At 34.0% G+C, this 27,904-nt stretch overlaps 1 protein-coding gene across 2 annotated transcripts; it reads left to right on the top strand.

The window, feature by feature from the left end:
• Positions 1–12,659: 12,659 nt before the first annotated feature.
• On the top strand, positions 12,660–26,768 carry LOC132299240 (protein PHR1-LIKE 2-like). 2 transcript variants are annotated; one of them, XM_059795754.1, is made up of 7 exons: positions 12,661–12,878; positions 12,979–13,160; positions 19,243–19,319; positions 20,333–20,387; positions 21,973–22,051; positions 22,136–22,205; positions 25,989–26,768. In XM_059795754.1, the coding sequence occupies exons 2-7, from the start codon at positions 12,983–12,985 to the stop codon at positions 26,430–26,432; spliced, it is 903 nt and encodes a 300-aa protein (XP_059651737.1). In that variant the 5' UTR covers positions 12,661–12,878; positions 12,979–12,982; the 3' UTR covers positions 26,433–26,768. The 2 variants fall into 2 exon arrangements, with proteins under 2 accessions (XP_059651731.1, XP_059651737.1); XM_059795748.1 differs by having other exon boundaries at positions 12,660–13,160.
• The last annotated feature ends 1,136 nt before the right edge of the window (positions 26,769–27,904 follow it).

Raw genomic sequence — 27,904 nt, 5'->3', positions numbered from 1 at the left:
CAAAAGAGTACTAATTAGGGTTTACGACCCATGAGCAAAAATGGGTCAATTTTTTTCCAACGGATTCACAAAAAGCTCATCCAATGGGTCGTTGGGTTGTAAGCAGGTGGCAAAGTGACATGGCACCAAATTCGGGCTACAACGTCACAAATCTCCACATTAGCTCGAATTACGCGATAAACTCCACAATCTCCAGCTACTCCTTTCGCCTCCTCCACATGCCCCTAAGGACCTCAGCAACTACATTTACTAATCAAATTCAGAAAATGTCTGAATTTGAGTGTAGGAATGACCTTAGTCATTATATATCTACCTCCACCATGTGAAATAATTTTAGTGGGACCCCAAAAATCAAAATGATCCACCGTACCTTTGGTCATGTGAATTCTCATACTGAACTTCACTATGCAATACTTCCCGAAGACACAATGCTTGTAAATCCGGAATTGAAAGGGTACATAACAACTCAGGGAAGATCAAACCTGTTCACTCCTGATGGGTGTTTCTAGAGTTCTGTTTTATAACTCATCTTCGTCAAGCGCTGTTGTTAATGAAGAATGGAGCATTATTGGTTTGGGATTTGGTATTTTTGGCCGCCAGCAACACCTCTCTCCTATATAAATGTTCAGTTGAAGCACTGCATGTAATATAATTTGTTATTGTTCAATGAAAATTGACCTATTCAATTTGATATATATACCCTTGTTAATTAAATAACTGGTTTCATTAACAACCAAATATATATTGGAGATTTTATTGTTATTCATGAACTTATGTTTGAAAATTTTATGCTAATTTTTAAATGATCGATCAACTAACATTTGTTAAGTACAATTGCTGTGGACCGGGCGGATCAAACACTTAGAGGCGTGTCTCATGAAAAAAGAAACTAATACTTTGTTGGTTGGAGGGATAGAATAGAAGGAAGAGAGGAAATGATGGATGAGCATCTGTACAAAGAGAATGTGTCTTTTTTATTTTTTGTTTGATTGAATAGAATGGACAATAAATACGTTTTTTTTGTTTTGTTGAGAGAGAGAGGAATAGAGTTTTTATATTATTTTTATTAACATACCCCTCATTATATAAAATTCCAAAAAATATATATATTCATTCCAAATTATGCAACAAGAGGTTAAAAATGAAAATTAAAAGTTTGTTTTTTTTCTCTTTTTCCTTCCCTTCAACCAAAAAAAAAAAATTCTTTTATCCTCCTCTCATCCATCCCCTCAATCAATCCCTCCAATCAAACATAGCATAAGTTGATATATGTTGAAGTCATTAACTTAGCTGATAACCTTCTTAAATGTTTGCATGAAATGGGGAGGGTTTATATTTTTGGTTTTCTTAGACAACTATTGATCATGTTTTCTTTAATGAATAAGTGCTCTTTAAATTGCATTATTAGTATTGTTGCTTGATTGGTTATCAATTTAATTTTTTTTTATTTGATGGTGGAATTTCATAAAACTTAAACAAAACGAAAAAATAAATAAATAAAGATATCCTTAATATTATATATATATATATATATTTGCCTTGAGCAGAAATTAGCCAACTTCTAATATATCTTCTGATTAGTTAATAGTGGACATTAATTTCCTCCAATATCACACTAACTCAAATTTATTTTTAATTAAATTAATAACTTTATCATTTTTGTTAACGTCCAATATTATATGCTTGGTACTTTATATATCAAAATGTCATAAAAATATTATGTGGTAATGGTTTCATACAAAGTAAATGATGATATATATACAAAATCTATTTTGATACTAAGTGCATTAAAATGTAAAAAATAAAAATAATTTCATGCAAACACTTTGCCGGGGAAAAATAATTCTTAAATCAAAGTCTTATATAACACTTTTCTTTTTTAAAAACAAAAATTAACATTATGCACATTATCACACATCAAATTAACTTGCAATTTATAAAGCACAAAAGTTGCAATATCATCACTTAAAATTTGGAAAAATCAGTCCATGTCTTAGATTAGGAATTGAAAAGGAAATGAAAGAGATTTTTTTTTTTTTTTTTTTTTTTTTTTTTTTAAACTTGGTTGGATGTGCTTAAATTAGCCATTCTACAAATTAATATTAGCAGCTTTATAAATTAGCTACTTAAAAAATTAATGTTCTGACATTCACTTTGATTGAAGCTTCATAAAAAAAAATAATAATAAATAAAATAAAATTATAAATATATATATATATATATATATATATATATATATATATATATATATATATATATTAAAAAAAACATTTCATAAGTAAGATAAATTCTCTCACATTTTTGATAGATTGTTACACAGGATGATTTTTACAATTATTCTATTATTAGAATACATTGATATGTTGAAATTTATACATCATGATTTTTAAATTTATTCTTTTATTAGACCATGGATGGGTTTTGTTTAGAGTTAAAATTTGTATGATCATTTACTTGTTTAAATGATCTGAAATCAACTAACATTTGTTGTGCATAACTGATTTAAATTTTTTTGCACTTACTTATTTCAAATGGAAAATGTGTAACAAAAAATATGCAGTGAGAGAAATTTAGTAAATTTTTTTTTTTTGAAAGATAAATTTCAATATATATATATATAAATGAGCCAAACATATGAAAAGATCAGGAGTTAGCCCAATGCTAACAAAACATTACAAGCCCAAGATTCAACTTGACCCACAAGCCCACCCAAGTGAAGGGACTAAATGACTAATGATGGATTATGTGAATTTATTTAACCTAGTGAAATTACTTCTTCTTCTTTTTTTTTTCACCTGGCAATAGTTAGTGGGGGAAGGGGAGGAGTTAGTAGTTAGTAGCATGGCTTGCTCGAATACTGGCACTCATACCAACCCGTGAGGCTCGCCCACCACCTTGGCTACAAGGCACATCCTTTAACTGGGCTTATGTATTTGTTATGTAAAGCTATGAATATTCCACTCTCCTTTAAAGGTCTTGAATTTAGGGGTAAAATGGTCTCTTGAAATTGTTTTAATCACTAACGAATCTTGGAGATTATTCATTCATTAAGGTCTCACAATAGTTTTGTATTTTATTAGAACTGAAAATTAAAAAAGCATACAAAAACGTGTTGGATTGAAGATTTCTTACGATGATTTTTTGAAAATTTAATTAAAAAAAATTATCCATAATTGTAGGGTAGATTTTCAAAAATACTACCACCTTTCAAAACATTAACATACTTGAAGTGTTGTCATATCACATCATCTTTCCTCTTATTGGATTGAATCTACCTTAAAAATATCATGTTAAATATTTTAGCTCCATTTACTTTGACTATTTCAACACCAATCCAAAATTAATTAATTAATTATATATATATATATAGTCATTTTTAAGAAGGGGAGAGAAAGGGCTGGTATACCAATTTCATTTCAATGAGTTAGGTGAAGACAATTTTAAGCTTCCATGTATATTCTAGGGCAAATATTTTGTACTCTTTGACACTAATATAAAACAAATAAAATATAATTCATGTTCAATATGTTTTTCTAGCATAACACATGTTCTTATTTCATTTTTTCCTTTGTTGTTGTTGTTCTTTTTTAAATCATTTTTGCCGGCTAGAATATGATATTTTATGTTTTGCAATTGTTGTCTCGTGCTGGTCAATGTGTTCCCTTCCTGTGGCTCTCCCTCCTAATCATCATCCTACCAAAAGTATAAGGAGGAAAAAAAAATCATTTAATCTTTTATATATATATATATACTAGGAATAAAAAATTCATCCACACAACCATTTTTTTTTTTTTAACCATTCTTTTTACATCAACAGTGTATATATATATTTCATGTTCCTCTTAAACTATTTGGACATTTTTTTTTTCTAAGAACAAATTATTTTCGGACTTACTCAATGCTCATAATTTCAAATAATTGTACCTATTTATGCATATGCATGTATGTGTGAAGGAGATAAAGAAAAACTTCGTTTAATTATTTTATTTGGTAATTTACTAAAATCGCCTTTTGTGAGGGATGAATTATTAAATTAGGGGTGAATCAAGTTAGGCATTATTTAGTGACTTAGCTAATATAGCGTTTAGTTTTTTAAATAAGTGTACCCGTGTTCGAGTCCCTTTCTACCTAATTTACTAAGATAAAAATAAAAATAAAAATTAAAGAGATGGATGGTGGAGGGTGGGTGGTGATCAAGAAAGCCCAATAATGAGGTCAAATAACCCGATACCATGGCATCATTTAGTTTTGATAATTGAATTTTTTTTTTTTTCAATAAAATCACTCTTTGGAAGGGATGAATTGTTAAATTGGGGGTGGATCAAGTTAAACATTATTTAGTGACTTAGTTGATAGAGTGATTAATTTTCTGAACAAGTGTGTCCGTATTTGAATCTCCTTCTCTCTAATTTAGCCCGAAAAAAATAAAAATAAAAATTAAAAAATGGATGATGGATGGGTGGGGATCTTGAAAGTCCAATCATGAGGTCAAATAACCAATACCATTGCATCATTTAGTTTTGATAATTGATTATTTTTTATTTTTTCACTAAAATGGCCTTTTGGGAGGGATGAATTGTTAAACTGGGGGTGGATCAAATTAGGCATTACTAAGGCCTTGTGGCCTAGTGTATCTTGTTTAGCTTTTAAAGTGGATGATGAGGGTCTGAGTCTCTAAATGAGTAAAGTGGGTGTGTGACTCGGTGTGTGTGAGTTTCTTGTCAATGATCAAAAATAACAGTTAAGCATCATCCAATGACTTAGTGGTATAAGGTGAGACTTGTCCGATATCAGATCCGGATGGAAAAGTGATTGGATATAAATGGGTGATGTAGGATTACCCAACAGTTTGAGTTTTTAGGTAAACGGGCAAGTGCCCACCCGTTACAGCTGATATTAGAGTCAAACTCGGTCCTTGATCTGGTGTCACGCCAAGCGCCTGACCCGAAAAGCGTTCAGATGAGCCATCCAGGTAGGCAAGGTGACTCGACCGCAACGAGAGCATTGCGAGTTCGGGTGGAGGAGAATGTTACAAGGGAAGACTTGTCTCACATTGGATCCGGATGGGAAAGTGATTGAGTATTGTTGTCACTAAAATCAGTCGGCTACAACCGATCTTAAATTGATGTATAACAACAGGCGTGCCGGAACCAATTTGTATGGTTCGAGTATGAGTTGTCAAACTTGCAATCTCTTTGAGAATATTGACTATTAGGCGATGCGAGGAGAAAGAGAACAAATATAATTCATCTTTGAGTTCTAATTGCCTTAATTAAAAGGACTCTATCAGTGAATAATATATAGTAATAATTGAGAGAATAGAAATGGGAGAAAATATAGATATAGAAAGTGATAGGGAGAAGAATATAGGGAAATAAATAGAATGAGACTGAAATAGAGATGGGGAGAGATGGAGATAGTAAGGATGCTACTTGGGGAAAGTGCTTGAGAAAGCAAACAAATAAATTAAAGGATTATGAGGGTGCTGGACCTCTATCTAAGCATGCCTCTTTAATTATTTATAAAATAATTCATAAAAATAAACTCCTATGCATAAGCATTAATGCATCAAACTCTATCAAATAACTAATTACTAATTTCAAATAAAATTTAATCCTATCGGTAACCCAACTAACTATAAATTTATAATAAACTAATCCTAAAGATAAACATAAATATTTAAGACTAAAAGATAAATACTAAAATTATAATCCCTATCCATTAAATAATTCAAATGCTTCAATCTCCTTTGTCTCTTGAGTGTAGCTTCTGTAACCTTTTCCACGTGTCAATTTATACCCAAATTGGTTGTCATGTCATTAATACAAAATTTACCAAAAAGGGTGTCAACAGGTATAAATGTAGGTATGCAGCACTACCCAACAGTTTGAGTTTTTGGATAAATGAAAAAACATCCACCCTTTACACTTAACTAGTAGAGCATTGAGCTCCTCAAACAAATGTGTCCGTGTTCAAATCTTTTTTTTCTTAATTTGTCAGGAAATAAATAAAATAAAAAAATTAAAGAGATGGATGATGGAGGGTGGGTGGGGATCATGAAAGTCCAATCTTGAGGTCAAATAACCAATACCACGACATCATTTAGTTTTGATAATTGATGAATGATGGTCGTTTGAGTATGGCTGTTGAGGATTTTGGCTTTTATTTCTTAGGGCTGTCTATATTTGACTTGGATCAATGATTGAATCAACCATGATGGGGAAGGGTAGGTCTCGAGTTGTTTTATTGGTGGTCCAGGGCTTAATGGTACATATGGGTTGACCATGACTCGAGCCCCAAACCCTTCTCCACAGCTTCTTCTCAAATTGCTTTCTGCACAGATAGCAACCTCCATTAATCTGTTGATATTATATGCTTGAAAGTGATATTGTACCACTTTATATGGGGAGAACAATATATATATACACACACATATATTATTCTATAATCCCAAGTCATGTATTTGATTATGATATTCTATATGATAGTTTTATGATTCTATATCTGCCACTTTATTGAGTTGAGAACTTGAGATATGTGACCTAAATGACCATACAATATGTGACCTAGTCTTCATCATCTGCCTCGCTACTTTCCTAATGTTTCTTGATGTCCTATGGTGTTTATGGGATCTCTAACACGGTTGAGTTGCTAATTCGAATTTAATAAAAGTCACTCTTTTACAAATAATATTACACACTATAATTATACTTAATTGTGACGGGTGGGTGTTTTGCAAGTTAAGCTGTTAGAGGTGTTTTGCAGGTTAAGCTGTTAGATGGGGTTAACACTCAAATCATATATATTCATTTATTTTTTCATACAAATTTGATATGGAACACTTGTAACACTAATCCACTTCGTTATAGGGCACGCCAATGGACTAAAAAATAATGAATTGGATTTTAAAATAATGATTTTTACACCCTCTTTGATCATATTGGTTCTTGACATTCGTTTTTATTTTTCAAGTCTTGGCATAGTTTTTAGGGTAAATTACATATACCTCTTTTGAAGTTTGGACAAATTACACAGGTAAACTGTTCTTATTACTTGACTTCTCGTAAACCCAATTACAAGCGCTGGGAAGTGACTTTGACAGTGAAAAGTCAATAATGCCCATATGTTAAAAAAATAAATATTACATTGCATTCTATACAAGATATTGACAAAATTGTCATTTTATAAAATTTGATCAAAAGGTCTGTTGAAAAGAAAATGCTAAGAGTGTTATTGGATACATGCACCTAATCTGAAGAAATGTCAAAGTAAAGTAATACACACTTAGAATAGTTTACTAATGTGTAATTTGCTCAAACGAAAAAGTTAGTATAATTTATCCAAAATTTTAATTTCTATACATTCCTAAAGGCAAAATGGTTTCTTTTCTATTTAGGTGGTGAAACGAGACAAGCAATGGATAGAAAGAACCATAAGATAAGACCAACACTGTCTCCTTTTTATTTGGGTGGTCATGTGACTCATGTCAACCACTAGAACCACCACCACTTTTTTGGCTTCACCATAGAATGCAAAGTGAGAGACCCTTTGTTTGAAATCTCATTGTCTACTTTGAGTCCCTTTGGTTGCTTTAATTTCCTTAAATGTGAATAGCAACCACAAGAAGTACTACATGGTTAGGCCCACAATGACCGTCATCCCTTGGATTCTAATGGCATCACTCCTTGGACCACCTCTTCTTAGTGACCGAACACCCTAATATTAATACTGTCTTTGTCATTGATGAAAGCTTGAGTTAAGTCCTATCAAGAGCGTGTGTGTTAATGTGAGAGTACCTTTAGCCTTTCTCTTAAAAGAATTGTATTGGGTAGCTTTGATGAAATTTACTTTACTTTTCAAGTAAAGATTAAGGAATCAAGCTATCTTAAAGGGATAATAGTGGATAGGGATGGATTAAAAAAATTATGTAAGGGAACAAAAGTAATTTTTTTATTTTTTTTTAAAATAATTTTAGTGGGATGGAATATTAAAATTTCATTAATATATAATTCAAATAAAGAAAAATTACTAATATATAATACTAAAAAAAAAAAAAAATTAATAGGGACAACTGCCCTCACTGGCTCTACAGTAGGTCTGTGCTGTGAGACTTCTCACTATTTGAAAGAGATGATAGATGGTAGAGATGGTAGATAATTTAATGTAAGGGGGCATTTTAGTCATAGCGCAATTAGGGCTTAGGTATAATTTTATCCCGAAGTATGAATACTGGAAGTTTATAGTTTCTTATAATTATTTTCAAGGAATTATGAATAGTGAAAGGTTATAATTCTTATTACGTTCAAAAAGTCATGATTCTTTTGCGATTTGAGTTCCATAATTACTAATTTGGCAATTGAAAAGATTCTTATTAATGCAAATTGAAAATGGTGATCCACAAGTTTAGTTGACTTGATTAATATTATTCTTTACAATATCATCACCATTGCTTTTTTCACAGACGAATTGTATCCACCAAGTAAATTCATTTTTTTTTTTTTTTCTTCGTGTCCCCTCTAATATTTAAAATTTTAAAACCATTTCTAAATATTTCGACCATGCTTCAACCCAATCCGTTTATAATGATAAATTATTCTATTCCAATTAATATATATATATATATATATTCCTAGTTGGTACACACATGTCTCTTCTTAGACTTGAAACCCTGACCTCCCTTTAAAAAGTAAGAGACTGATACCTCTATGCCACTGACACGTTGGTATTAGTAAATATCTTTTGTATTATTCTTATTTGAGAAATTCAATGTATTATTTTGATGTTCCAACAATAACTTTAGTCTTAAGTTTCAATTAAGAAGAATCTTATTTTTTAAAAAATTACGATCATAGTTGAAAATTTATTTTATTATTTACTTTCGTTAAATTCATATTATAATTATGAAAATACTTTACAAAATATGCCTCTGTCCCCATCCCTCCCTATTTAATAAACGGTTTTAGGGTAGGGATGAAAATAACTACTCTAAATGAGAATAGGGATGTGATGACATTTCCTGCCTCATTGCCATCTGTTGAGGCTGAAATTTGCGCAGTTTGATACGATACCGTTTTCCTGTAAGGAAGAGAGGAGAAGATCGATGAACCTTGACGGAACCGGTGTGGTGCCTGCCACGAGCTCTCCGACGATCAAATTAGTCACGAATGTCTAAAAAGAAGGCAGAGATTAATAATAGTTTTTACGTCGTACCTTCTTTAATGGCTTGATGCCCTATTTATGGCTGTCGATTGGAATCAAAATCGTTCCGCTGATGTCGATGGTTGACCTTATCTTCCGTTTGTGCGAAATCATAGGAGATTTATTACCAGATTTGTCGGGATATGATTTAATCCTTTTGACCTCCTCCAGTTATAGTAGGATTATTCTTACCTGTTGAACCACGTCAGATTTGATTTCATTATCCTTGATAATGAAATCTAATCAATCTTATCGAGGGTAGGGTAGATTTATATTTTTCCCTATCAGTTGCCCCCCATTCCCAAGCTTGCACGTCTAGCTTTGGGAATGTAATAAATAATAATAATAATTTTTTTTTTTTTAACCCCGGTGAATAGTACCCGCGGGTACTATTCACGCAAATAGTAACTCAGGGAATTTTTTTATTTTTATTTTTATTTTTATTATTTTTTTTTTTATACCCCTGTGAACAGTACTCTTCCTTTGATAAGGGAATAAATTATATGAGTTTCACTCCTTAATAAGGGAATTGAACTTTACGAGTTTTACTCAGCTCGTCCCTTTAGTAAGGTAATTGAACTTTATGAGTTTTACTCAGCTCGTCCCTTTAGTAAGGGATTTTTATTTACTATCCCTTATTGTAAGGGGATATTAATTACGGGATTCATCCAACCCAGGTCCTTGTAGTACATGACATTCATTTATTATCCCTTATATTACGGGGATATGGATTACGGGATTCATTCAACCCGGGTCCTAATAATACAGGATACTTATCCCCTATAGTTCGGGGATATGGATGACGGGATTCATTCAGCCCGGGTCTTTGTAATACAGGACACTCATTTACTATTCCCTTATAGTACGGGGATACGGATTACGGGATTCATTCAGCCCGGGTCCTTGTAATACAGGACACTCATTTACTATCCCTTATAGTACGGGGATACGGATTACGGGATTCACTCAGCTCGGGTCCTTGTAATACATGACACTCATTTACTATCCCTTATAGTACGGGGATACTACACGTATAAACTAAAAAGAATTTTATTAAAGACCATCATTATTAAAAACAAAATAACACGTGATGGAGCTACCCTCCATTTAAAATGATTAACTAAGATGCCCCCAATCTTTATTGTGAATGACTTGATAAGGCTAATTCCAGCCGCGAGATAATTTCTAGTCGGTATACTCATCTGAGTCATTCTCATGATATGTGCTGTCACTCTGGCTGAAGAACGATTTCTTATATTTGGTATTATTTTCATCCCTGGCGAGAGGGGCTGGCCTCTTCTTGTCCTCTCCTTCCTTCCGTGCACTCATGGTGTCTTCAGCGTTGATGTGTTTTTGCGCTCTGACCAGCAACTCTATCATGCTGGTGGGAGGTTTTTTTGATAAGGAGAACAAGAATCTGGAGGTTTGGAGTCCTCCTATGAAAGCGGTCAAAGGTACCTTGTCGTCCGCCTCTTCTACCTACAACATCTCTGCGTTGAATCGGGTAATGTATTCCCGAATCGACTCTTCCTTTTGTTGCTCCACGGTAAACAGGTAGGTAGCCGGCCTCCTATGCCTCTGACCTGCAATGAAGTGGCTCACAAACTGCTTACTCAATTCTTCGAAGGTGTTAATGGTTCCTGGCTTCAACTTGTTGAACCAAACTCTCACTGATCCCTTAAGTGTAGTGGGAAAAACTCGGCACATGATTTCATCTAGTACAGCGTGTAAATGCATAAGAGCTTGAAAAGTTTCCAGGTGATCGAGGGGATCTTTGGTCCCATTGAAGCTTTCGAACGAGGGCATCCTGAACTTGGTAGGTAGTGGACATTTCATAACGGCGGGGCTGAAAGGCAAGTTGGTCCTTTGTATCAGGTCATCTACGGCTGCATGACCTTTCTCTTTCATAGCCTGCATTACATCTTCCATTTTCCCCTTGAGATCCTTGATCTGCAAGTCGAGATGGGTAACTTTCTTTGTCTTTTCCTTAAGACAGAAGGCTATGCTTTCAGGAGGTCGGGAACTCCGTAGGAGAGATGGGTGAACCACCTTTCTATGTCGGGTTCCCACCTGGCTTTGTTCCACTTCAGTCTCATTTTGGGGGGAATGATTATCCCTCTCTTCAAGATTCCCATTACCTCCGTTTGGACTTGAGAGATCTTGTCCTGGAAAGTTTTGTTGAACCGGTGGAACAAGATGTTGCAAGAGCTTTGCATTTTGCTGGATCAATTGGTTCATACCCTAACTCAGAGTTTGAACTTGTAGTTCCAACGCTGCAAGCCGTGCCTGGTCGTTTGGGACGTCCAGGTTTTCACCCAACTCTACCATTTGACCAGATCCCTGCGACGGTGTTCCTTCGGTAACCATACCGGACTGCAAACGTATATACCCAACGAGTAATTAATTGATTCAAGGGAATCATCATTCCCACAGACGGCGCTAACTGTTGAGACTGAAATTCGCGCAGTCCGATATGATACCGTTTTCCTGCAAGACAGAGAGGAGAAGATCGATGAACCTTGACGGCACTGGTGTGGTGCTTGCCAAGAGCTCTCCGACGATCAAATTAGTCACGGAGGTCTAAAAAGAAGGCAGAGATTAATAATAGTTTTTACGTCGTACCTTCTTTAATGGCTTGATGCCCTATTTATGGCTGTCGATTGGAATCAAAATCATTCCGCTGATGTCGATGGTTGACCTTATCTTCCGCTTGTGCGAAATCATAGGAGATTACCAAATTTGTCGGGATATGATTTAATCCTTTTAACCTCCTCAAGTTATAGTAGGATTATTCTTACCTGTTGAATCACGTCAGATTTGATTTCATTATCCTTGATAATGAAATCTAATCAATCTTATCGAGGATAGGGTAGGTTTATATTTTTCCCTATCACCATCCCTAGATGGATTTATATTGTTCCACCTAAATTTGTTTTATCTTGTTTAATCATATTATTTCTATTTTTTCTCTCTACTTTGGTCAGCAAACCAAATTTTTTCGGTTACTACAATCATCAATGTCAACATTTTCATTAGTATCAATCTTTTCGGGTTAGTATTTTGGGTAAATTTTATTTACCTTCTCCGAAATTTATTAATATCTCACATAAATTCTTTTTATATTTTATAATTTTACTTACATTCTTTAAGGTTCTGACTTATATAACAAATTCTTGCCTATTTGTCGATTTTGTTTTTCTAATGTTTGAAATGTCAATAAACATTTAATGAGTAAAATGATAAAAAAAAGTGGATACATATGATGCACGTGAAATTATAAAATATAGAGGGAATTTGTATAAAATATTGAATAAGTGAGATTTACCTTACTATTTTTTCACATACCAAATTCACCCTATTTAGTGTATTTTTTATTTTTTTCCTCGAAAACAATTCTCATAACAACCAAACAATTAGGCTCTTATTTGTAACTTACACGGATGAGAGAGAGAAAAAAAGTGGTACATTGAGAGCAAGAGGAGTGCAGCGAGAGAGTCGACAGAGAGACGACAAGACATCGCTGTCTCTCTCTCTCTCCCCTCCAATTTATGCATGTCTTTGCTTTCTCTCTCTTTTCTTCCCCAATATATGAGCACTTGTAAGTTGTAATACCATTTTCAGGCCACTGACTTCGTTCCCAGCTCTCAACAGTTTCGGGACTCCGACCCCCGAAAGTTCGGGTAACCCTTTTTCGCCCTACGGTCACAGCCCGTTCTTCAGTTTTCCAATTCGCGTAAATTTCTGCCACTTTCTCGGTAAATATTTGGTGGGATTTTCCAGGAAAATGTACTCGTCGTTGCATTCCCTTCCGCTAGTTGATACTAGTGTGGGGCTTGATGGGGCGAACCTGGCGGATGATGGGTGCTTGGTGTTGACGACGGATCCGAAACCCCGACTCCGGTGGACCACGGAGCTCCATGAAAGATTTGTCGATGCTGTCACTCAGCTCGGTGGCCCTGAAAGTGCGTATACACTTCTTCAACTCTCTCTCTAGAATTTCTCTCTCCAAATTTTTTTTCCCTTCTTTTTGGTAATTTTGATTTTTATTGTGTTCATGAAAAATGGGCAAATCTACAAAGATTATAACTATAAACATAAAAATATATAGACACATAAAAGTTAGTCATATACTGTTGTGTATATATACGAATGCATACATTTATATATATTTTAGACCTTTGAGGTTGTTTTGATGCAATGGCTTTTTCTTTGACTGATTAAATGTAAACAGTACAATATTATTACCAAACTTCTTGACAATTTTGATTGTATGGCCCATCATCATCACATCATCATCTAAGTCAGATTGGTGTGCAGTAATTTGGAGAGTGCCCAAAATTAACCATCAATTTCTTTTTTTATTTATTTTTATTATTATTATTTTTTATTGATATTTTATTTTTATGTATATATATTTTTTAATGATTAGAGCTCTGTTCTTATGTTTTCCCTACGTGTTACGTGTTAAATATTGTCTTAATTGACTATTCTAAGTTATTGTCCTAACTTGACTATTCCACCTTGTCAACTTTGCGCCTAAACAGTCTTCTTAGTCAATGTTTTGAGTAACTTTTTTGATGATTTAACTATGCCTTACATGTTTCTATTGTGTATTTTCACTATGGGGATATAATAACCAAATGACAAACTAGGTTTTGGAATCATTCAGTTCAATTATTTTGGGAATACTTAGTTTAGATGGGGACAAAGTTGAGTTGCTTTGGCACCTTGTCTTTGCACGACAAGAATATTCTGCCAATGATTCAATGTTTGGTTTGTTATACCCTTCAAATGCCATATACTAGTTTTATTTATTTATTTATTTTTATTTTTTTGGGGTGTGGGGGGACTCGAGCTCTGGGGTAGAGTTGCACAAGGTTTGTGATCTACACCTAGAGGGGGTTGAATATGTCTTGAAAGCTAGTTAATTCTCAAATTCTAATTGGATTAACAACTATCCAAAAATTAAACTAGCAAACTAAGAGGCAATCCACTCAATCCATTAAGCATCCAACCTTTCAAACAATTAATATATATGAAGTCAAAATAGTAAAAGTAGAAGCATAATGAACAGTTATATTTTGTTTGGTGGAAACCCCAAGGGAAAAACCATGTGACATAGTCCAGTGAGATCAAATTCACTATATGAGAGAGATATACACAACTAGATTTACAGTTTCCAAACCCTAGAAAGCCCTTGTAACTTCTTGAGACGGACTAACGCCAAATTCTTTACTCGAGTCTTTAGACCTTCAGTATGCTCTGTCAGCATGTCTTCTTCTTATTGAACTTTGTCCTCAACAAGCAATTTGATCTCTTGTCCAGTTGTCCAATTCTGATCATCGTTGGATTGCTCCTCTTGTGATGAACTTGTTATAGTCTCAGAACCGACCGATATTCAACACATCATATAATCGCTCACCATTTTATATGAACTATGACTGAAAAACAAACAAATTTCCAGCAGAGACTTGCTAGAATGAACTCAATAAGCTCTGTTTATGCTAGAGAGTGTATATGGTGCTTGCACTAAGTCTTTAAATAAGGCATAGTCCCGAAAGAAAACTCGGAGTTTGCATAATTTGATTGATCAAGCAGTGTAAAAGAAAACTCAGTTCGCATAATTTGATTGATCAAGCAGTGTGTCGATCGATTGACATTAGTCTAGTAACCTTTCACAGATTCTTTGATCAGTTGAAATTCCTTTCATTGCTATACTTAATTTTTTTTTAAAAAAAATGTTTCCAAAAACATAGATAAGCATATCAAAAAAGATTTTAAAGAATCAAATTATACTAATATAGCTTTAATTCGATTCTGTCATGGGACAAGAGGTAACTAACATTCAAAATTCTAATGAAAATAAAAAAAGAAGATTACAAACTCAAGTCTCTGACAGGCAATTTGCCAACCTAAGTCCTATTGACCCAACAACTAAATTTGTATCCAGTCTGCCCTTCTTGACACCCTAAATTAGTGGGGACCAAATGGGGTAATGACCCTTTCTCTAGCCTTGCTTTTGAAACCTTAAGCAGTGTCTCAACCTTTCACTTTCTTTGCAAATACTGTTGCCCTGTGCTTCTTGTTTGGTTATGATACACTATACTTTTATCCCTATTTCATCTTCCTATGAAGTTTATGAATCACGAAATAGCAAGTTGTGTTATATGAAGCAAACAGTCAATTGGAGGGTTAGGACTTAGGAGAATAGAAATTTTGGAACAAGTGAAGAAGAGGTCAAGGTCCCCCAACTTTGATGCTAAACCAGGTTTGTATTCGAGAATGAAAACAATATAACCATAACATTCTGTTTGCTTAGGGAAAGGGAATGGAAGAGAAGAAAAGAGAAGAGACACTTTTAAAAATCTTTCCTTTTCAATGGGTTGATTCACATAATAAAGGGCCACAAAGATTATCACCATAAAAGTGATATCATTTAGAGACCCAAAAATGTAAAACATTTCAGCCTCAGATGCAAGTACTTAATGAATGCATAGGTGATTCTTATCCTTTCCCTTTCCTTCTCTTCTCTCCATTTTTTCTTTATAATTAACCTAATGAATTTACTAGCTTTGTCTGTCTTTTCTTTTATATTTTCTGTTCTCTTATTTTATTGGTTTAACGCTACTTAGAGCGGCCACTTTTTATTGTGGTTCTCATTTGCATATTGATGTGTATTTTCTATATACTTGAGTTTGACATATTGTCATTTAATCCAGAATTTTCTACCCCTTTAATCATTGTTTTATTTAAATCTGTGTAATTGTCTAACTAACTTTGTTTATAAAACTACAACTGAATGATGGGTTTGTGTTTTATACTGCTTATATTACCGAAGAACTTTTAAATTTTTTCTGTTTGAGTGAATTTCGAAAACAACTGTTGTTCCCCCTAAGCCTAATTTTAATTCAGCTAGGGACACATCCAGTTCTAGACCAAACATCAAGCGAAAGAAAGATGGATACTGTAATGTAATTTTGAATTTAAGCTATAAGCCCTCCATTAGTTTCCATTTAATTCCTGTTTCCCACTAGTTAAGAAGAATGATCAATTTTTTATTTCATGTTTTGAAGTTGAACTACTTTCTTTCTAAACTTATTTAGAAAACCATTTAATAAGGTCTATGAATATGGTTACTTATAAAATAGAAACATATTAAATAGCCTTTTTTTTTTTTTTTCTCCCTAGCTGATCCAACATATGCAATGCAAAATTTTGTCATCATACTCATCCCAGAAGGGAGTTGATGTTTTCTGGCATTAGAAATTGTGATGCAACAATTCATAAATTCTGATTCATTTCTTCTCATCCTGAAAATCTTAAGAGAGTTCTCTTTGGTAGTTTAGATATGACAAGAAATAACATGTTATTTTGTTATTTCTTGGTACATTGTTTTATAAATATTTTATGGAAGTAACCTTATTTGAACAAGTTTGCTGTGTGAATTTAATAACTATGTGTAAGTATCAAAGTAGTTTTCTCCAGCTATGGACTTGGAATGTAGAAGGTGGTATCACTTATGTGTATTATGAATTTTTTTAAGGGCATCCTTGTAAGATAGTAACCTATATATACTAATTAAAAAAAAGATAGTAACCTATAAATGAGACACCCCGAAATTTTGTATTGATACTTGGAGTAGCCTCAAAGTTTTAACATGATTTAGAAACTCTTCTGATTTTGGATTAAATATATGGAGTGCCTCATAATTTACTGTGGTATTTCTGCTTCGCTTTAGTTTGCTAATTTACTGTGGGGTTTTCTTAGGCTGGAGGCATGTATGGGCAATCCTGGTATTCATGTAAAACAATAAGGATAATTATGTCAGGAAGTTCAGGGAGTATTTAAAATATTTCCATTGGATAGCCTTTTGGTGTTGCAATTTGGCCATTCTTTAGGTTTCTGTTTGTAATGATATTTGATGGATCTTCTTCAACTATTAGATGTCTCAGGTTCTGGGACTCGTGTATTTTTAAAGTGGTTATAAGGTGCAAGGTGTACATGTGATGCATGAAAGTGAACCAATCAGAACTGCATCAAAGCTCAAGTTCTGATGATGCAGGACTTCAAGAGGAGCCACAAATAGCTGAAAGTTGAAGAACCATGCATGAAAGTTAAGATAATAGAGGGCTGAAGGTTAGTGAGATTGTGGGAAGATTCTGGGCATACAGCAAATAGGGACTTTAAATTTGAAAAAAAAAATGGGATAAGGGGAACCTGCTGGAACCATGCCAATAGGCCTAGGCATCACAATATAAATACATGTTGGGCGTCTTAGATATCCACACACCAACTTGAGGGAGAGTGATAGCCGAGATATGTTAGCCTAGAATTGTGGGATTTGAGGGTGTAATTAGTGGAACTTGACCATGTAATTATTGTGCATTATATTTCTGACTAATATAAATATTAAATACATGGGTGTATATCTCATTCAAGCCTTTACACTTCTATTCCTTTAACCTTGCATTTCTTCTTTAACAATTGGTATCAAAGCGGATTACCCAATATAGAGAGTTTATCTATAGGGAAAATATGAATATTAAGAAGCTTTAATGGTTGAATTTGTGTATTCTGATGATTATGCCTTAGATCATTCTAGAACTGTGATTGTTAAAGCATGATTATTCTCCTTGTGATGCTTCTGATGATGAATTGATAAATACATCATCTCATATTGAACACAATTTTGAGTATGATGATGATTTATTTAGGTTAACTTTTGTTGAGTTACATAATGATTTCTTAAGTAAATTAAAGGTAATAGAAGTTAAATCAGAAAACCATAAGTTATACATTGCTAGTTCAACAATTCTGATGACTATACTTAAGAAGGAAAAGACATATTATTCAGCACAGTAAAAGCTCTAGAATTAGAAGCTACACAGTCTAGGATGTTGAACAAAGAATTAAAAATTAAGAGAGAAACTAGAATTGAATTATAGAACAATAAATAATGCAGTTTGAAAGTTAGGTTTTAAGACGAAATTTGAGAATTTTACTAATAGTTTGGATTAGAAAATCTAGTGAGCCTAATAGGTTAGATACCCCTAAAAATACTGCAACATGCCAATATTGATCATAAAAAGGTCACGTGAGGTATAAATGCACCAAATGCATTAATGACCTCAAGAAGAAGAAAGAAATAATGAAAAATTCACCCTCAAAGAAAAGGACTGTAGGAACTACAAAGTCAATTAAACCTTCCCCCTTGAAGAGTTTAGAAGCAGAGCAAAAGAAAAATGAAACTTCATACACCTTAAAGTTCATAGGACGACAAAAGAGATTTTTTTGAGGTCCTTATACTCGTTATGCCCACATTGAATAGACTGGGTATTCAGCCAATCACTTCTAATAAAAATGAGATAAGGGTGAAAAAGAAAGAGCTATACTGATTGCACTCAGATGTATCAAAACCTTGGGTAACAGTCCTACAATTCAACTCAGACAATTATGGATACGGTAGTAAAAGGGTTCAATAACAACTGCATTGATCATTTAGACCATGTTGATATGGTAGACTAGTTTTTTTGCTTAATGGATCCACTTTATTGTTCTATCTTTTTCTAAATTTTTAATTAAGCATATTTTGCATAACGCTGGTAGTGATCTACGACGCCATCACCCTGTAACCTGAGTCATTTCTGAAGCTCCCAGTCGGTAACCAATACAGTGACTTTAGACCATGGGCAGGCCAGCATAAAGGAAGCAAATCATATAGGGGTAAAATGAATCTGCCAGGCAGTCCTTGTATTTTTGCGGCTCAGACCCAAGCTATTTGGTATCTGAACCCACCTAACATAATTATGCTTATTTATCAGAGCGCAGTTTTTTTATTTTAATTTATTTTTTAATTTATATATATATATATATATATATATATATATATATATATATATATATATTTTTTAATGAGCTATATACATCTTGTGAAATTTGCGAGTTATTTACCAGAGCATATTTACATCTTCTCAGTGACATTTATTTGCATTCTTGATGGACTACCGAGCTAATTTTCTGATTTTCTCCTGATATGCATTGCAGAAGCAACACCAAAGACAATTATGAGAACAATGGGGGTAAAAGGCCTGACCCTTTATCATTTGAAGTCACATCTCCAGGTTTGTGTTTCCTTTTTTTTTCTTTTTCCTTCATGGTCTGGAATTTTTTTCTTCTTTTCTAGTTAAGGGCATGATCCGGATGTTCCTTAGCTTTGATTGTCAAAGTGAACCCACCCAACTCTATCCCCTTCTCCACAAAAGGGAACTAAAGTACACACTACAAAGAAATAAAATGATTATCTTTAAGATTTTTTATTTTTTTTTATTTTTTTCACCTTATATAAAAAAATAAAAAAAAATCTGTAAGATTTTGTTCTAGACAATATTGAAAATTGTGAATACCAATCGATGTTGTCCATGTTCAAGAAAGAGCATACTTAAAGAAGAAACTTAAAATAAATATATAATATATATACATCTATATTTAAAGAAGAGAGTTTAATATTATGGTAATATGCTTATGGTCAACTCTGTATATATTTTCTTATATTTTAAGAGTGAAGGATATTTTGTAAATTAAGAAATACTAGACATGGATTGTAGTTGTGCTGCATGGGGCATGTTTTAGGGCAACATATGATGTTACGTTTTTTAGTAGGTTTATACGAGTTCTACTAGTTAAAGTTTCTAAGTTTCTACACATGGAGTCTTATTAAAGATACGATCAATTAGAATTCTATATATAGCGATATAATATATCCAGATATTTTAGCAACCTTTTTCCTGAGTTGCCAGCAGCTAAATAATTTTAAAACCTTGCCAACTTCCACCCCTTCCCTTCCATAATACCTAAAACTTTTGTCCACATAATAGACCCTAAACCCCAAGTTTTTTTCTTAGCCAAGCTCACCCTAAACTATAAATTGCAAGAGTCTATTGTTACTTTTCCAATGCTGTACGACACCAAATTTGGCAACAGAGCTTGTTTGAATTGTTCTTCGTGCTAGGCTTACATCACCAATGTTCACCACATAACTATACTTCATCCCACCTTCATGTATTCTGCTTTGAAAATATTATATTAGTGTAGCCTCAGGCATAACTCTTCTGTAATTAATATCTCATCTTTGCAGAAATACCGGTTGGGGAAGCAATCTGGCAAGGAATTCCTTGACAACTCGAAAGATGGTATTAACCTTGAGTTCTCTATTATAATGGCTTTTGCACATTCAACCATAGATGCAGGGTACATAGTTTTGTACCTTTGATATATATATATATATATTTGTTGAATCCAATCATGATGAGAAAGATTAAATGGAAGGACACAACTGCAAAAGTACTTGATTATTTAAGGACACAACCATGAACAGAGCTTTTCCACCTAAAAGCGACAATAGCCAGTTCACAAAATTTTCAGCACGAGGTATTGATATTTTGGATGTAGGAGTTTCATCAGGGTGGTTCAGGTTTTTGTAATATTTCCACTACTTTTTTGGCATACAGTCTTCTGATCCATCATCTCCCTCCAGTGCATTTTCTTAATTACGGTTTAACAAAAAATTGAGTCTCACTTGCTTCCTCTTTATCACCAAATTGATGCTCCAGGCACTGTTGGGATTGGTGGGAATAGCGGTAGGAGAAAAGGAGGGCTATCTACTACACCCGGGGGTTAAAATGGCAGATGCAACACTCGGGGTTAAAATGGTAGATGTTCTTAGTGATGAGTAGTGGCAATTGAAAATTCCATCTAAGAGACTAAGAAGCACATATATGGATACGAGAGATGGATACAAAACAGCACAAATATAGTGACATGGCAAATCTTAAGCAATTAAGATATAGTCACGGCAAAGATAAGGCGAATAATAACAATATGAATTTAAATGATCATATATTATAAGACTAATATTATTTTTCATTGTCTGAAGAATTAAAAATCCAGAAATCACAATCACTATTTAAGCTGTGATAATAATTTTATCTTTTTCTTTTCTTATTATTATTATTATTATTTTGGAAATGGAAGAGGTCAATATTTTTTTATAATCACGGTCAAAGAGAAAAATGGATTCTCAAGAGAGAGAGAGAGAGAGAGAGAGAACCAAATAAAAGAAAGAAATAAATAGAGTAGAGAGATTAAAGTTTTGTTGAGATATAAAAGAAGAAGAGAGAATCAGTTAGAGAGAAATGGTGTTTGTGATGGGAAGAAAAAGAAAACAGTAGAGAGAGAGACAGAGAGTATAAGAAAGGAGAAAAAAGAAAGATGGAGAAGGAGATGAGGAAAAAGGAGGGCAAAGAAGACGGGAGAGATGCAAAGCTGACCTGAGGAGAGAGTAAGACTTTGCATGGGTTCTAGCAGGCAGCCTAGACATTGGTTGACATGGTTGTCTTTGTTCATGATAAGAGAGAGAGAGAGAGAGAGAGAGAGAGAGAGAGAAAGAGAGAGAACAAGAGCTTGAGTTTTGCAAGAGAAAAATTAACTATATCGCAAATTGCTAGTTGGCATATTATAAGAATGGAGAGGATCTGATCATGTTTAGAGTATAGCACAATCATTTGTTGTACTAGCTGTCTCCATATTGTGTACTTTCACCAATCATTTTTCTAAAAAAACCTATTGTTGTCTGATAGAGTGATACACGTGGGACACATGTCCTTGGCATGTCCAATTATTTTATTGTTAATTAAAAAAATGTTTAGACACACTTTTTGGTGTCTGCAATTCCTAGATTTTCATCAATTCATTATTAATCTTTCGTTGGAACTGCAGTATCTTGCACTGCAGAGAGTCAGGACACCGGTTCATCTACATCATTGTCATCAAGAATGATACCGCAAGATTTAAATGAGTATGTTATATTTATTTTCATTTTGTTACCAAAGCTTGTCTAGTGACCTTGCTTGATTATTGGTTTCTTTTCTCTTTTAAACAGTGGCTACCAGGTTGCTGAAGCTATGCGAGTACAGATGGAAGTCCAGCGAAGACTGCACGAGCAGCTAGAGGTTGGTTTCATTGGTTATGTTGTGTCTAATAATAGAATTTTATTGACATTCTGCTTAAGCCACCATGATTGTTCTTGGTTTTCTTATGGTAATGGGGCATATTGATTATGAATAAGCCGGATATAAAAAGCTAAAAAGCCACATCCAGGGATATTCTACAAGGACTCTTTTGAATGTAGGAAGGATTTGAGTCAGTGACTAACATAATATTGTGTCGGTAGCATAGCCAACATGACCAGTTAAATACTAAAGTACGTCTGCTAATTTAAGTTTACTGTACAATTATAGTATTTTATTATGTAGTTGCTTCAAAATGAGTAAAGTTTTTATGTTGAACATTCTAAATTACATATAAATTTACCATTTTGCTTCAAGAAATAAAAGAATATTAGGCTCGATTCAATTAAAGGATTTGAAATGGATGGATTTAAGTTTCATTATTTGGGGAGTATAGTTAAAATTTAAATCTAGTAATTTAGATTTATATTTTAATAGCATGTATAGATGGATTTGAGGGATTTATATGGATGAATTCCAAACAACAAGATTCAAAGAGTGTTTTTAATCTTGTTATTTGAGACCCATGACAACAAGGATTGCACTGGCACAATGATTATAATAAGGATAAAATACCTGAACTCCCCCGAGGTTTGAGCTTATCAACATCAGATGAAACTTAGCAAAAAAAAAGGTATTCTACCACCCTGAGATTTAGGTGAAAGTACATATTCTCCCAACTGCTCCTCCAGAACGGCTTTTAATACCACTTAAGTGCAGATAGACCATCCACCCAGTGCTACCCACTTTACCAACACTGGGCTTAATAGGAGCAAGAGACTTGGTGGCAACAACAGAATGAAATATTATTTAATCGGACCATTGAGTCCGTTAAATATTTTCGTACTGAATGCCCAACCCATATATGTAGTGAAATGATATGCTACCCAATAAATATTATAAGAAGACAAAGATAACCCTGGGCAAAAATACCCTTAATGTGCATATATATATAGAGAGATTTCATTTTGACATTTACCCACTCATTGTATCATCCATCCCTCCACCGTCACCTATGAAATACACCATCTCCTCTTTCTCTCACCAGCACAGCCTCTCAGAAACCTTGAAATGGAATATGGTTGTCATGGGGTTCAAGTGATCTGTATCTGGCAAGCTCTCTTCATCTTTAGACTGCGACAAGTGATCCCCACATCATAATTGAACAACCATGTGTGGTCGAAGTCAAACACTTGTGGGCGTTCAATTGAGATAAACCCTAGAACTTTTGTATCAAAATCAACATAGCTTATGTTATATTATTACTAATTAGTAATTGCAAAAGAAGTAAAATAATCCCAGATGAGAATACTGAAGCTCTTTCAATCAGGCCATACACTTCCAATCTTGGGTGAATCAAACCCAAAAGTTCAAAACAAGAAAGCTGCAATATGCATATCATTTTTTATTTTTTTGATAAGTAAGATAAAAGGAAGAAGAAGAAGAAGCTAGCCGAAATAGGAGTCTCCTCTCCGTCAAAATATCCTATTCCTCTCCCGCCAAAGACCTCGCCACAAACAAAGAGGGGCCACCCTTCAAGCATCTTGAACTTGCATTCCCACTATATAGCCCTTCCGAGCTTTGAGCATGTTTCTTGTGGAAGACAGCATGACCTAACTGATGCCAAATACTGCAAAGAACAACTCCCATCCCTCTCAAGCCACTGAACAATGTAAGAGAAGACGGTTCACTGTCTCCTCATCCCTCTTGCACACGCAACACCAGTTAACGATGATCCGTCTCCTTTTCCTCAAGTTGTCTATGGTCAAAATCCTCCCAAAAACCCAACGTCCAACCAAAAATTCCACCTTTAGTGGAGCTTTTGTACGCCAGAGGGCCTTCCTAGGGAATGGAGGCCCCAGCTTACCTATCAATGTCTTCCTATAAAAAGAGCTGACCTTGAACCTCCCATGAGAGGAAGCCACCCCAAGACCAATATGCATATCATATGTGTATCATGTAGATGGGTGTGTTAGCATGCACATGCACACACACATCTGTGTATACGTGTATATATTCCTTTGGGCAACAGTTTATCCATACATCTATGCATACATATATATGAGAACTACAATGATCACCACAAAAGTAAGGGAAACGTAAAGCTGAGAGAGAGAGAGAGAAAGAGAGATGCTGGTTGAACAATGTAAATTGGCGGTAATTTTGTCTTCGTAAACATTAATAGCTTTGTTATGTTTGGATATCCATTTGATATAATAAAATTTGTGTGTACTATGGTAAAATGATATGTACAATTGGGGGTAATTTTATCCTCTTAAATGTTAATAGCTTTGTTATCTTTAGATATTCATTTAATAACTTTTTCAGTAATATGTTAAAACATTATATACCTTGTCAGAAACTTTTTGCTAAGTTTCATCCAATGGTATTAAATACAAACTTTAGGGTACGTCGGGGTAATATACCCTTATAATAAAACATGTCTTCTATACATCTAATCTCTAACATCCCTTGAATTTCTGAGTCCAACTTTAATATCCAATCTGTCAACGCAAATTCCTTGACCCAAATCCATTCATTTATCCAAAATCCAAATGGAACCTTGTAAAAGTTTGATTATTTAGTCATGTAATTGCATCTAATAATTAGGTACCTGATGCTTAGATACTTACAACCCTCCACATGGGCCCGAGTCCCATGTAAATAGTCCCACGGGAAAGTCACCTTAAACTTTTCTTCCCCCTTCGGAAATATAAAAAATAGCATATGATGAGATATCTTTCTCACTGTTTTGGACTTGAAAGAAGGTATTTCTACTTACAGCTATGGTACCTTTCCTAGGGTTACAAAAATTATCATCTTCTATAGCTCGTTACACTGAACCCTCTCATTGTAGTTGGTCTAAAGCTTGAACTGACGTATCCTCCCATCACTTGATAGTCCTTCTGTTGATGGAGAAAATACTAATGTTACTATGTTGTTGCTATCTTTTAGTTTGTAAGGATAGTATAGAAAGAAATGTCATTATGCCTTTATTTTGAAGCTATGTTAAAGGATCTGATGTCAGATTTCTCAAATCCAAAGATAAGGGCATGGGGCATAGCAAAATATTCAAGTTTTTTATATATTTTTTTGTTACTTAGTGATAAATGCTACTTACATGTAACACAGTATTCAATGTGAGCATCCCACTCATTTTGAAGCAACTAAAGGAACAAAGCAGAGAGGTTTATGAATTATATAATAAAATTGGGTTTGCTGGACCTGTCTGTTGCATGCCCAATACGATACCCTTGTGACGTTTGTCTAGCATAGGCATAGACGACCACTTCATGGGTCCATGTGAAGTACAGAGTAGTTTTGAACTAATTAAGAGACTAACAAGACATAGAAAAAAGGGCAATGTAATCTTGTTCGCCTACTTAACGAGACAAATAACGGTGCAAAGATCCTTTAAATACAAAACCTATAAGATTTCATCATTTTCTGTAGCTACACTTCATGTCTGAGTTTGAGGAGTAGTCTGTGACTTCGTGAATGAACCGTAGAATAGGTCAATTGTAAATTCAAATACCCCAGGAAATTTGTATATAATTTTCGGAAAACTCAGGTGTGATATGTGTAATTTCCTGCTCTGGTTGTCAGAGGCTAAACTACATGCAACCTTAACCTGAAACACATGTTTTGACCATAGTATAATTAATTTTCCAATTTGAGTCTAGTTTTGTGAAAAGAAGCTTTTTGTTATGGTTCTACTCGAATTAGGTTCAGCGTCATCTCCAGCTTCGGATTGAAGCGCAAGGCAAATACCTGCAGTCAATTCTTGAAAGAGCATGTGTAGCTCTCGACAACCAGGCTGCAGCATCTGGGGTTGAAGCCGCTATGGAAGAGCTATCTGAAATGGCAATCAAGGTCTCAAACGACTCGAATGGGATAGTAGCGGTTGAGACCATAGGAATGCCTTCATTTCCCCTAGTCAATGCAGCACCGGAAAACAGAAACGCTTCCTCCATTCCTGCACGAATTGGCGACTGCTCCGTTGACAGCTGTTTGACCTCAAATGGAAGCTCGGCTTCTCTGGTTGGCGTGGTGGGTTCACAGGCTGCTGCTGTGAAAAAGAGACAAAGACCTTTGTTTGGTAATGGAGACTTGTTACCTCTGGAGAGCAACTTGCGACAAGTCGAGTGGATGATGACAAGTATTGGATGAGTACTTATCGTATCTTATTAATCTAAATATGACCCGTCCACGTCGCTCACTTTAGCATCAGTTGTTTGTATATTGTCAAGTATATCATTTGAATTTGGAATACCTTAGTCATTTTCGCACTTGATGGTGCTTAGCAAAATATTACTTGTGAGTGGGTTGGTGGGTTGTTTCTTTCGCAAATTTAACTTGTTTCTTGTGAGAAGCCAGCAAATGCAGGACTCGAGTTGATTCAGGTTCAATGTGTTGTGTCAACAAGTACATATGGATCATCTCTTGCTGTACAAATTCTATACTCTAGAGAATATTATGTTGTTGGCTTCAAATTGTTGTCTTCAACTTCAAGCCTGACCCGCAATTTACATAGTTGAAGAATGTGTAATGTTTGGAGTACTAAATCGGTAGTTTGGATTTAAAATTGAAATGAAATTTTAAATTAATATATATATATATTTTAATTTCAAATTTAAAGCAGGTGGTGTATTTCAAATGGTCTGCTATTAGTGATTGCTCATGGTAAGTGATTGATTCTACTGTTCGTTAATGAGCAAAGTCGTTGATTGATGAGACCCTGTATCAGTTTAGACTTTATTGATTGGAAAAACCAAAAAACAAGAAAAGAAGAGAAGCTATATTGGGTAGGATCAAATCTTTTAGCTCCACTATTTTGACCACTTACTTTTGTCCCATCTTTCATTAATCATCAGATAAAAATATAGTATTAATTTTGACATTATTTAAGACTTTTTATTAATTTTTTTAAAAATAAAAGTAGAATTTCTTTTTAGCTGGACTTGAGGTTTGTAGTAGTCTAGAAGAGGTCAGTATGAAAGTTTCGGTGTCCGTCCTCTTTACACTATATACAAGGATTGCACTGAATAATGATTTTATTTATTTTTTAATAAATACTTTTTGAAATAAGGCTCAATTTGAGAATTTTTATTTCAATAACATTTTCCCATTTAAAACTACTTTCAGTCTATTTTTTTTTTTTTTTTTTTTTTTATTTTTTTCTCATTTTTCAACTGTGGAATATAAAAAGTAAAGAATTTTTAGAAAATGAAACAAGCACGTATTGGGATCACGGGAACACTATAGAACTAGGGTGTCCAAGGTCCGAACAAATCGAACCGATTATAGCGGCTTTTAAAAAATTGAAATTACAATCGAAACCGTTGAGACATGAAACCAAACCAAACCGAATTGTGAATGACCAGTTCGATTCAGTTTGGTTCAATTACGAATCACAATTTTTATTTCTTTTCTTTTTTAAAAAAATAAAAAATTAAATAAGTCACTCACTATAAACCACATAAAACAAATACAAGTTTATACAAGTAATAATAAATCTCTCAACTAAGAAATAAGGTATATTTGTGATCTAAAAGTAAATGAGCTGTTATCATGTTTTTGCTTATGTGAGGATGTTTTTGTTTATGTGAAACATATATGAAATTTAGAAGTAAAAAATCATT

Source organism: Cornus florida, unplaced genomic scaffold, assembly GCF_030987335.1.
Source record: "Cornus florida cultivar Cherokee Brave unplaced genomic scaffold, ASM3098733v1 CherokeeBrave_3.0.0_Hap2_Chr01, whole genome shotgun sequence".
NCBI lineage: Eukaryota > Viridiplantae > Streptophyta > Magnoliopsida > Cornales > Cornaceae > Cornus > Cornus florida.
Note: the sequence above shows the minus strand (reverse complement) of the source record. Positions and strands in the feature narration are given on the sequence as shown.